This window comes from Glandiceps talaboti, chromosome 6 (assembly GCF_964340395.1).
Source record: "Glandiceps talaboti chromosome 6, keGlaTala1.1, whole genome shotgun sequence".
NCBI classification, from domain to species: domain Eukaryota; kingdom Metazoa; phylum Hemichordata; class Enteropneusta; family Spengelidae; genus Glandiceps; species Glandiceps talaboti.
Window position 1 is genome coordinate 20,357,849 of NC_135554.1, and position 12,695 is coordinate 20,370,543.

Here is a 12,695-nt window from a genome sequence, read left to right on the forward strand (position 1 = left end):
GTCATCCAAATGGCTACATTAACATATCAGTGTTCTTTCACTGTAAATTTATTTTGCTATAAGTTCCCCAAACTTCTATTATTATTTCTTAGGTAAAATACTGAAGAAGACAACACAAGATCTATCATACAGGGACACCATAGATGTAATTAGAAGACTCACTGAAGCAGTAGTCACAGTAGAATCTTGTCTCCTGATTCTGACAACTGACACCAGCAGGACATGGACTGCTTGCACAGAAGTCCCTATTTTCACAGTTAGCCCCAGTGTATTGGTTTGAACACAGACATGTGTACTGTGTACCATAGGTTGGATTGGGGAGATCTATACAGTTAGCACTATTCAGGCATGGAGTGTTGACACATGTATACAGGCTGTCACAGAGTAGACCGGTAAATCCAGCCCGGCATTCACATCTAGAAAACAACAATAAAACTTTGGAAAATTAAGACCTTATACTATAGCTAGTAAACAAAATTAAACCTGATGTTATGAAACATTGATTTGAACAATGGCATGTTACCCTTTTATAACTATTAGACCGAGTGAAGAATGTCTAACCACTGCAAAGTGACATGCAACATACTTTGTCAGTTACAGATTGATATTGAAACAATTTTTCTGCAAAAAAAGGGTATAAAATGGTTGAAGCACTTCTGAGCCCTTCCTTACATAGAGCAATGTTCTATATGAGGTAGTGCAGTAAACACTTACGATATCATATTTCGACGATATTTCTCAATATACCGTAAGCACCATAAAAAGGCTAATACAAAAGGGTACTATTTATAAAATGAAGCGAGTGCAGCAAGAAGGCATAGTAGGATACAACACCAACCAAGAATAAAGTTAGACTAAAAATATATCTATAGAAGTGTAGCATGGGGGGAAAGTGAGCCAAAACTGCAGTGGCTTGAATGATGACACACCACCAAAAATAAACTGCTTTGAAATTTTTTGAATATGAATATAGAGATAATAGCAGTTAATGGACTCAGTATTGAGATGTGAAAATATGTATGTGACAATTGCCCATTGTAGTACACCCCTGATGATGCTGACAAGACGTCAGTGGAAATTTGGGATTCACGTGACTTCCAAGAAATGTTTTGACTGTGAGTAGAAATTTTCATTACTCAGTATGGATACTTCTATGATGTCAACATGACTCTGAAAATGATATACTTAACAATGAAAACTCTGCTTGTCCATGACGATGAATTTTAATTTCTGAAAAACTTATACTTACAGAATTCTTAGATAACATTTCCATTAAATCACTTGATATTTTGGTTTTCACAAATTAAGAATCTCTCGTTGGAAACCAGAGGTAAGTAAAAACCATCAGAGGATAAGTGGATAACAACAGGTTGTTTTTTTTTAAAGTCAAGAGTGGTAGCACTATCAGGGAAAGTAGAACAGAGATCAACAGAGAGAATCAACTAAAAGGAATAAGTTGGAGAGAGAAAGAAGGTTACTGCATAGATAGAGGGAAATAGGGTTAAATTACAAATTACGCATGCTTTTCAGGACTTAAAGAGTCTTGTCAAGTACCATATACTATATAACTCATATCCAACTGCAAATTTTCTTTAAATTTACTTGTATAATTCTCAGTATCTGCAATAGAATACTACCACCTAGGTTTGTCATAATTCTCAGTACCTGCAATAGAATACTACCACCTAAGTTTGTCATAATTCTCAGTACCTGCAATAGAATACTACCACCTAGGTTTGTCATAATTCTCAGTACCTGCAATAGAATACTACCACCTAGGTTTGTCGTAAAAATAAGGACTACATGTATTCGGTTTCTTGGTCGACATCATAACTTCCACTCCAGGCGCTACACATGTATTACAGTGACTGTAGGTGCATGTGAGAATAAGTCGACCATCTTGTTCTATTTTGACCCTCTAGCATGAAGTAAAATGCTATTGCAGGTACTGAGAATTGTTTTCTTTCAGAATATACAATGCCACTTCAATCACTTGTACAGCTGAAAATAGTAAAGCATATTTTTAAGTGAAACTTGAACCCCGAAGCAGTGACAGGACTGCTGCAGGGGTGTTTGTAACATCGCTGCCACAGGGTTGTCATACACACACCTGCTGCAGAGGTGTAAACATCTCTGTAGCAGCAATGCCTGCCACAGGATCACTAGGATCACTAGCAGGTGCATTCACAATAGGATATTGACACACATGCGTAGGGCTAGGATATAACAATGACCTTAGATCCCTTGCTGTACGGATACTATGGATCTTCTGTGTACCAGAGCACTGACAAACTGTATTACAAACCTGTAGCTATTGAACTGGTCGACACATGTTGCTCCATTCTGACAGTTGTTATTTTCACACTCATCAACTTCAAGCTCACAATCTTTACCAGTATACCCTAAAAATGTACAACAAAAAAAAAATATGTACAAAAATGGCTCAAATCTTTGACAAGCTTCACAACGCCGTTTTGGAATCTCTCCATTTTCGCCCATCTACGCAAACTCCATTTTCGAATGAAAAAAAGACCAATTTCAAATGATCCACTTTCAAACCATTGTGTATGTGTGTGTGTTTTTGTCATCTCCACGTAGACAGTTGCCACAAACACAACAAAATAGTTGCATTTTCATTTGAAAACGGCACCATGTAAACAGGGCTTACCAGGTAAGATGAATTCTTCTCAAAAGTTTCTGAAACCATGGTAGACATTTCAGAAACTTTTACAGTACTGTATGTCAAAGGCACAAGGTTCTGATATTACATGATATTTACATAAATTATATTGCACTGAGGTCACAGCAGTATATTGTACTTCTATTGTCTATCACACAGTTTCATATACATTTTGTATACCGGGTATAATCATGATTGTACAATGTCATCCTGATAATTATAAAGTTGGAGGAAGTATAAATTCAAAACATGACAAAAATTACTAAACAAACAAAAATCATGCAAACAGTAATACTCGTCATCACTGTTAAATCTTTTGATAGATATTCATCATAATTCCTTTTCTTTTGAAAAGTGTCAATTTTTATGGGGGGGGGGGGGGATTTTCATTCAAACGTGTCGAAATATATACTAGCTTGTGATAAGGGAATACACAGCAAACAAATCAATAATTGTATAGATACCTGTAACACATGAACAGAAATACTGCTCATCTCCAGTTCTTTGACAGGTTGCGCCATTCTGACAGGGGAGTGAATCACAGGCTGGTAATGGTGTCTGACACTGGTCACCTTCATAGCCTTGTGCACAGATACAAATATACCCACTACCCTCTGATATACATGCACCGTTATTCTGACAAGGACTGCTACTACACGGATCGACACCCTGGCACTGATCTCCAACAGCTCCTGGGGGACACCTAGAAAAACAACAGTATCATGATTATGAAACCACTATCCCCAGATACACACACACTGCTATTCTGACATGGTCTGCATGGATCAACATCCTAACATCGCTCTCCTACAGTTCCCTATTCAATTACCTGTAAATCATTATTCAAAACTACAATGTAGTACACCTTACCTGCACACAATATTACCACTGCTACAATCTAGTACATCTTACCTGCACACAATATTACCACTGCTACAATGTAGTACACCTTACCTGCACACAATATTACCACTGCTACAATCTAGTACATCTTACCTGCACACAATATTACCACTGCTACAATCTAGTACATCTTACCTGCACACAATATTACCACTGCTACAATGTAATACATCTTACCTGCACACAATATTACCACTGCTACAATCTAGTACATCTTACCTGCACACAATATTACCACTGCTACAATGTAGTACATCTTACCTGCATACAATATTACCACTGCTACAATCTAGTACATCTTACCTGCACACAATATTACCACTGCTACAATCTAGTACATCTTACCTGAACACAATATTACCACTGCTACAATCTAGTACATCTTACCTGCACACAATATTACCACTGCTACAATCTAGTACATCTTACCTGCACACAATATTACCACTGCTACAATGTAGTACATCTTACCTGCACACAATATTACCACTGCTACAATGTAGTACATCTTACCTGCACACAATATTACCACTGCTACAATCTAGTACATCTTACCTGCACACAATATTACCACTGCTACAATGTAGTACATCTTACCTGCACACAATATTACCACTGCTACAATCTAGTACATCTTACCTGCACACTATTTCACCACTGCTATCCTCCAAACAATCTCCTCCATTGCATGGATTAGAATCACAGCCTATCAATGCCACTTCATCGCAGAATTCACCTGTAAAACCACTCTTACACTGACAGTATGGCTACAAAATAAAAAAATTAACCAAGTTATATTTTTTTGTGGTAAGGACATTGAAAAGTACAAACATTTTTAATCCTTTTAAATTTCACAATGGAAGTAATTGCTTATCAAGTTATTTCCAAGTCTTTCGGATTTATTTGGATCAAATAAAGATTATTATACCATGCACAAGTAAGGTTATTTTCTTGGAACAGAAAATATGGATTATATACCAGTCGTTCTAAGTAACAACCTGTGTCTACGTCACTAGTTCTGTGGTGCTCAAAATGTAGGTCAAAGTGTTCAAATTTGGCATGATTACTTTCCTGATTTTTCATTAACTATGCTTGAAGAGGTATAATTATACTCTTTCAACATTTTCCTTCATTCAGCAGAAAAATACTCATGACCTAAGGGTTTGTCACTACTCATATCTAAGAATTCATAGTGACAAGGCCCCTTAGGTCACTCATAGTTTCCTTGGCTTATTGACAAAACATATTGGGAAATACTAAGTAGGAGGAATCTAGCTGCCTGATTAAATACCACAACAGTTATCTACCATAATGCATCCAAAACAGACTTACCTCATTGTCGATTTCCCAACAGTATCCATCATTTTGACATGGGTTTGGAGAACAGATTCCTATTTGATATTCACAAAATGTACCACTGTAGCCCTCAGCACAGAAACAGAATGGACCTAAAATTAAAAATAACACAATGTTAAAATGATTATCTTGAATTTTCATATAAAGATCTACACATCAACATTCTCTCCTGACGGCGTGACATTCTGTTGTGAACTAGAACCAAAAAATTCAATTTTCATTTGTTGAGAAATGGAGGGAAATGGTGTCAATAACTGTTATAGCTTGATGGTTGCCAGATATGGCATGTGTTCTATGTCAGTCCAGTGTGCATAACATGTTACCAATATTTGTTACTGTTTATGTTGACAAAACTTAATAGTTGCCCTAAAGTTACTGTTAGTATAGCCACAACCACGTTTAGTGATTTTTCTCAATATGGATATACAAAATGATAAAATCGTGTCTTCTGTATGCGAAGTTGATGGACTAGAAGGAAAAGTTAAAAAGTTAAAAGTTGTGAAATGTTTACACATATAACTGTAATGAAACAAAACTGATGAAATAGACACAACAGTGATATATTTCTTAGAATCTATTATATTTGACTTCTCTATCTAGATGATACTATAAACACATACCTAGCGCATCAACATAACATGAACCATCATTCTGACATGTTCCTGTGTCACAAGTCGATATACTGGCCTCACAGCGTTCTCCCGTAAACCCACCAGGGCACTGACACTGGTATACATCATTGTTACTCAAACAGATTCCACCATTGTAACAAGTGTAACTGTCACAGGGATCAGAAATAGTCTCATCACACAGTGTCCCTGTAAACGGTATGTTACATACACATACAAATGACAAATAGCCCTGGTTTACACACTGCCCTCCGTTTTGACATGGGTTAGACTCACAGGGTAATGGTGGGAGGGTGGTTTCACAGTTTGTACCTGTGAAGTCAGCAAGGCAGTTACAAGTGTAGATATCACCACTGACTACACATGCACCATTGATACAAGGATTGGAGTCACATGGTGTGATTTCCCGCTCACAGTTGACACCTGTAAAGTCGGCTAAGCATTCACATGTGTAACTGTTGATTTGGTTTATACATGTGGCTCCATTCAGACAAGGCTGTACATCACAGGGCTGTATCAAAGTATCACACAGAAAACCAGTGTAGCCGGTGTAGCAGGTACAGAAATATGCACTTCCTTGGTAGTCACATGTACCATATTGACATAGGTTGTTGTCACATGGTGTTATCAACGTTTCGCAATTCTGCCCTGTATAACTAGCAGGACATGTACAAGAATAAGTAGTGTCACCAGTAATTGAACAAATTCCACCATTCAAACATGGTGTATTATCGCATGGGGTAATAACAATATCGCAATTCTGACCACGATAGCCTTCGTCGCAATAACAGATGTATGTATCGCCAAGTTGTTGGCAGACTCCGTTCACACATGGACTTGGATTACATGGTATGTCTATTTCACAGCGAGATCCTTGGAAACCAGCATTGCACTCACAGTAGAAAGTAGCTATACCATCTACACAGCGCCCTCTACCAGAGCATGGTTCTTGTTGAGCAGAGAGACATTCATCAACATTGATTTCACAGTGATCCCCAGAAAAACCATTGACACAAAAACAGGCGTACTGTCCTTCCTGAAGTACAGGACAACTCGGCAACCCTTTCTGACAGCAGTATCCATTGTTCTTACATGGATTGGGCTGACAAGCATCAACTACCTGATCACAGTAGTCACCAGTGTAACCGTACACACAAGCACAGGAATAGCCATTGACTTCATCTATACAGGTACCTGTAATATAATAGACAGAAAAGTTAGGCGAGTTCACATCATTCATTCTTACATCTAGACACATTGATCATGATCACCTCAGACCCCCACATACTTTGAATTCTATCGGTGAATATCAATGAATCAGCATACGTAGACAGGTTCAGACAATAACAAAAGGGAAACATGTTCTAATCGATGCAATGATAATCACAACACAACTTTGTAGTATCTAAGTGGGTTGAGTGATTGCTACATAATCTTATAAGAAGTTTGAACAGTGAACCGTTGGACCTCAGTGTGCGTAGTGAGGAAAATCAAGATCACACAACTAAGGTTCTCAGCTACATGATGAAAGCCTTACCGTGCTGTCCACACAAGTTATTCCCACAATCATCAATATTAACCTCGCAGTAACGACCGGTAAAACCGTCCAAACAGTTACATGTAGGTTCAATTTGACCAAAAGGGGGCGGTATACAGATTCCGCCATTCCAGCAGGGATTAGTGGTAGTGCAGGGTGCTGATAATTCACAGTTGGTTCCAGCTCTGTCATCAGTACAAGTACAGCTATACTGATTGACACCATCAGCACATGTACCACCATATAGACAGGGATTGGAAGCACACTCATTGATGTTGAAGTTACAGGTTACACCTAAAACAAATAAACAAGAGAGGTTTCTTCATTTCACAATTTTGGGTACATGTATTCAGTACTCAGTTTTTGTTTCAATAGTCTTGTCATACTACCCGGTACATTGTACAGTTTTACTAAAGACAGCGTCTATGATTTTAACTCTTCTTGTAAATCTAGTTCAGAAGTTAATATTTTGTGACGTCACTTAAACACATTCAATATAATACTATAGTCAGTTTGGTTATGTTGTTCTTGTAGACAAACATTGCATTTTCAAAACTTTTGCAGTGATTTATGCTATTACATTTAAGGTGTGTGGGTTGGTTCATCATCAGATTGTGATTGCTATACTGTTGTATACCATGCTGTAGTACATTTTTGTAGATTATTATGAGTGAGTAAACACTGAGAATTTCAAAAGTGCCCATGCATTATCTAAAAAGATAGTGCTGTAAGGATTTGTGAAAAGTAGCTGGTTTGCAAAAACTGGAACTGAAGTGTTAACAGCACGGCTTGTGATTTTGATTACACCAAGTTCAATAGTCTGTTTGCAAACCATACCATAGACTGTAAGATATGTCATGTTGTTCCCCCCTATCAGGCTGCTACACCAGTGAGTGATAGTTGATAGCGTGGCATGAATGTCAAATCTTACAGACTGACGCCCGTAAAAAGTAGCAAAGAAAGTTAGCAATGTAACTACGTTATTAATTCTAAGGTATTGTAGCCTACCATATGCTTGAATGGATTTTCAGAGAAAAATATTCTGAAATAATTATTTCCTGGCAAAAATAAAATATCCCTCGACATATCTTTAAACACAACTCCCGCTTTCCCAGTATATCTTACCTGCAAATCCTGAAGCACATTGGCACAGATAGCTGTTTACTTGATCCAGACATGTGCCATCATTTAAACAAGGAGAGCTGTCACATTCATTAACCTCTATCTCACATAGTATACCTACATATCCAGGTGGACAGACACAAAAGAACTGTCCTTCTCCATCATTCTGACATAAACCACCATGTTCACATGGATTAGATCCACAAGCGTCTACCAGGATTTCACAGTTGTAGCCACTATGAGATTGGGGACAGTCACAACTGTAGGCATTCACCAAGTCTACACAGTTCCCTGTATTTCAAATATAGAACATACATCAAAGTGAGATGACAATGACGACAACGATTATGATGATGACAACGGTGGCGACGACAACAACTATAACGATGATAATGATGATGATTATGATGACGATGATGACGACAACAAACATGTATCAGCCTGTCATAAAGTAAATATACCCATCCCTTATTTTTATAATAATAATAACAAATGTTCATGACTGACTACTCTTGACAGTACAAAAGTACATTTTATAGCTATCACAAACTCTTTCCCTATATTTCTTATTATTTCAAAAGAGAAATAATTGCAAAAGTCTGTAACCGGATAAACACGATAATGCACAAAACCACAAGTATTATACGCTAACTTATTGCCTGGTTATATGAGTGCACTAGTAGACATCTATTACCCTGAGGGCTGTTATGTAGCAGCTATTAACCGAAGATGAAAGCCAAGGGAAATGACAGCTACATCACAGTACAAGGGGTAATATGACATCGACTTAGTCTACTGCTTGAGTAAGGCTCAACAAGTAGTTTATAACACATCACATTCTCAGGCACATATTCTTTCTACAGGCAAAGCAAAGCTCTAATAAAACTTCCATGCTATGTGAAAATAGAATGCAACTAGTGCCACTATATGTAAATTGAGGTCACAATGGGTCACTATGCCACACCACATGATATAATTTAAGCCAATCACTGATGGGCATATGCAAACGAAGTGTTATAACAAGGGATATTTTCAATATTTTTGGAATACAGTATTGATTACTAATCAATACAAACACTAACCTCCATTTTGGCAAGGATCGCTGCTGCACTCATCGATCTGAATATCACAGTTTATTCCAGTGAATCCAGATTCACACCGACATTCATATCCATTCACCAAATCTACACAGCGTCCATTATTCTTGCATGGATTACTGCCACATTCATGTGTGTCCGTTTCACACTGTTCACCGGAGTAACCATCAACACATGTACACAAAAATGAATTAACTTGGTTTGCACAAATACCACCATTCTTGCATGGACTGCTTGCGCATTCATCGATGTCGATTTCACATCGCTGACCGACAAACCCTCCGGCGCACTGACACTGGTAGGAGTTCAAAACATCCGTACAGGTGGCACCATTCAGACACGGATTACTTGCACACTCATTTGTGTCTATTTCACACTTTTCTCCTTCGTAGCCACTGCGACAAGTACAAGTATAACCATTGACAAGATCAGTACAGGTGGCGCTATTTTGACATGGTGAGCTGTCGCATTCATTGACATCAGTGGCGCACTGCACACCAGAGAATCCTGGCTGACATTCACATATATATCCATTGATACCATCCTGACAAACAGCGGCATTACGACATGGGTTACTCGCACACTCGTTAGCGTTAAACTCACAGTGTGTTCCCACATAACCAGCAGGACAACTACAAGTGTAGGTATTCACGCCATCAATACATGCTGCGCCATTCTGACATGGGTTACTGGAACACTCAAATAACTCAGAACCACAGTTTTCACCACCGTAACCGGCTGGACAAATACACTGGTATCCATTGATTTGATCCACACAGTCGCCACCATTCAGACAAGGACTGGCTACGCAATCGTCTATATTCACTTCACAGTTGCTTCCTGTAAATAATTGCAAAACATCAAGTCAATGTCTCTAAACCTGTCTACCACGACAAAATTAATACTTCAAGCACTTTGACCTTCCCTCCTGAAATTAATACTAAAGGGTAAGTTAAAAACGCCACTTTGCAATATTTTACCACAAAACACTGGCATCACCCAAGTACTAGAATCAACTCTGTTACTTCAGCAAACAAAGAGAGAAACATAAACATAATGACTGACACTTTTAAAATTCATTGATATACTGAGTATCAAGACTCACTTTCAAGTAAAATCTCAAACATAGGTAGCTAAGTATATCGGTGAAACCTTCCGAACAGTCACAGACATAGGCAGCTAGGGAGTTCATACTAACTCACCAGTAAAACATTCATACTAACTTACCAGTGAAACCTTCCAAACAGTCACAGACATAGACAGCTAGGGAGTTCATACTAACTTACCAGTGAAACCTTCCAAACAGTCACAGACATAGGCAGCTACAGTGTCTAGACACAAGGCTCCATTTTGACATGGACTACTGGCACACTGGTCCCCATCATCCTCACAATTGGACCCAGACCAACCTTCTTGACAATCACATCTGTATCCACCTATCAAATCTCTACAAAAACCTGTCAAGATAAAAGTTACAATAACAAGTGGATGAAAGTTGGCCTCACTTGATATGAACACATTAATCACGGATGGACGGACCGACAAAAAATTATGAAGTATCATCCCTTCCTCTGGGCACAATTTGAAGCAAAAAGTAGCATTATGTCATGATGGTTAACTTTTATTCAAATTAAGAAACTAGGAATTAGCATAATTTCATTTTTATTTGAAACTTTTGAAATATTATAATTGTTTTAAGAAATTAACAACAGAATATGCTGAAAAGTTAACTTCAATGAAAGTATATAGCAGTTTCTGTTTCAAAATTTCAAAATGGAAATCTGAAAATTTATTTCAATAAATGAATAAGATAAATAAATAAATACAAAAATAATTAATAAACAAACAAACAAATATGCAAATAAATATTAAGTAGTTCACTGTGCCCCATGTCAGCAAAGCTTACACTAAATGGGTGACTTGTCTAGGACATTCTTTCACCATTTGCATTATGGATTTTTTTCAATCCAGTTCAAAAAGAATCTGAAGACACCATGTAGTTTGCCTTACCTCCATTTTCACAAGGGTTACTGAGACACTCATTTACAGCATCAATTTCACAGTGAGTTCCTGAAAACTCAGCTGGACACTGACACCGATATGCTTTGACTTGATCTATGCAGGTACCACCATTCAAACATGGAGTGCTAGCACACTGATCACCGTCCTCCTCACAATGTGTACCACTAAATCCATCAGGACAGCTACATCTATATGCATTCAACACATCAGTGCACTGGCCTGGGTGGAAAAAACAGTATGTACAATACAATGCAATGCAGGTAATGTTGTAAACTGACAAAGAAGTGGAAATAGAAGTGTGGAAGGGTAGAAGAGTTGAAAATCCAATCCCATCAAGACAGGTACGATTAGTGTATATGTAACATCTATTTATTCAACAGATCTGTACACTGACCTGGGTGGAAAACACTAAAAGTACATTACAATACAAGAATAGCAAGTTATACACATTCAAACAGAAAATATTTTATTTCTCTGGTTGCTCTAAGTCCTGACAATGCACATTAACATCACTCGTTTTGCAATACTCAAACTACAAGTCAAAACTTTTCCCGCACTATTTTCCCCATTTTTCCCTGATATAAAGTTTGCATAGATACTGTAAAACTATGACAATGTTGTGATTTTACAGTCTTCAGCTAGTCCTCAGGGACTTAATTTTCACTAATTTCACTAAATGCATATAATTCAAGACAAATAACACCAAGAGATCAATTTCTAAATTTATAGTAGGATGCTTGCTTTTACTAATAGTAATAACATAGTGAAGAGGATGACACTTTTGAAATGCCTGTAATAATGAATGTACTTACCTCCATTCAGACAAGGTCGACTTGCACACTCATTGATCTCAGATAGACAGTCTGTACCAGTAAATCCAGGAAAACACTGACATTCATAGCTATTGACTTTATCTATACATGTACCACCATTTTGACATGGGTTACTGCTACATTCATTTATATCAAACTCACAGTTGGGACCTGGAAATAATCAAGTTTTATTCAAATATTATTGTCAATTTTTCAGTTTAGAAAATATGTTCAATAAGTCGAATTTTCAAATACTTCATGTATACTATACAGTAACTATAGTTTTGTTTTTGTTTTTAAAGTGAGGTGTTCTGTTCTGGTAAAATCTCAACACTTGCAAGATACAAGATACAAGATACAAGATACAAGAAAACTTTATTATCCCTTGTAAGAGAAATTACGGTGATATAGTTCATTGAAAATAAAAATGAAGATACAATATAAAAATATACACTCGCTTTATGTCTTTAAAAAAGAAATAAGAACTTTATAATACTCCCAAATACACAATCAAATAACACCACAAATTACAAAATT

General features: G+C 37.3%; 1 protein-coding gene across 1 annotated transcript in view; it reads right to left on the reverse strand.

Annotated features, from left to right (window-relative positions):
• LOC144436940 (uncharacterized) overlaps positions 1-12,695 on the reverse strand; it is a 44,587-nt gene that overhangs the window by 24,007 nt on the left and 7,885 nt on the right. Inside the window, exons 7-18 of the mRNA XM_078125807.1 lie at positions 12,159-12,329; positions 11,335-11,565; positions 10,611-10,781; positions 9,310-10,164; positions 8,231-8,518; positions 7,106-7,399; positions 5,560-6,762; positions 4,916-5,031; positions 4,223-4,350; positions 3,145-3,383; positions 2,306-2,402; positions 163-416 (exon numbers count right to left, since the gene is read on the reverse strand). Coding sequence (XP_077981933.1) covers positions 163-416; positions 2,306-2,402; positions 3,145-3,383; positions 4,223-4,350; positions 4,916-5,031; positions 5,560-6,762; positions 7,106-7,399; positions 8,231-8,518; positions 9,310-10,164; positions 10,611-10,781; positions 11,335-11,565; positions 12,159-12,329 — 4,047 coding nt within the window. The remainder of the gene's footprint in view (positions 1-162; positions 417-2,305; positions 2,403-3,144; positions 3,384-4,222; positions 4,351-4,915; positions 5,032-5,559; positions 6,763-7,105; positions 7,400-8,230; positions 8,519-9,309; positions 10,165-10,610; positions 10,782-11,334; positions 11,566-12,158; positions 12,330-12,695) is intronic.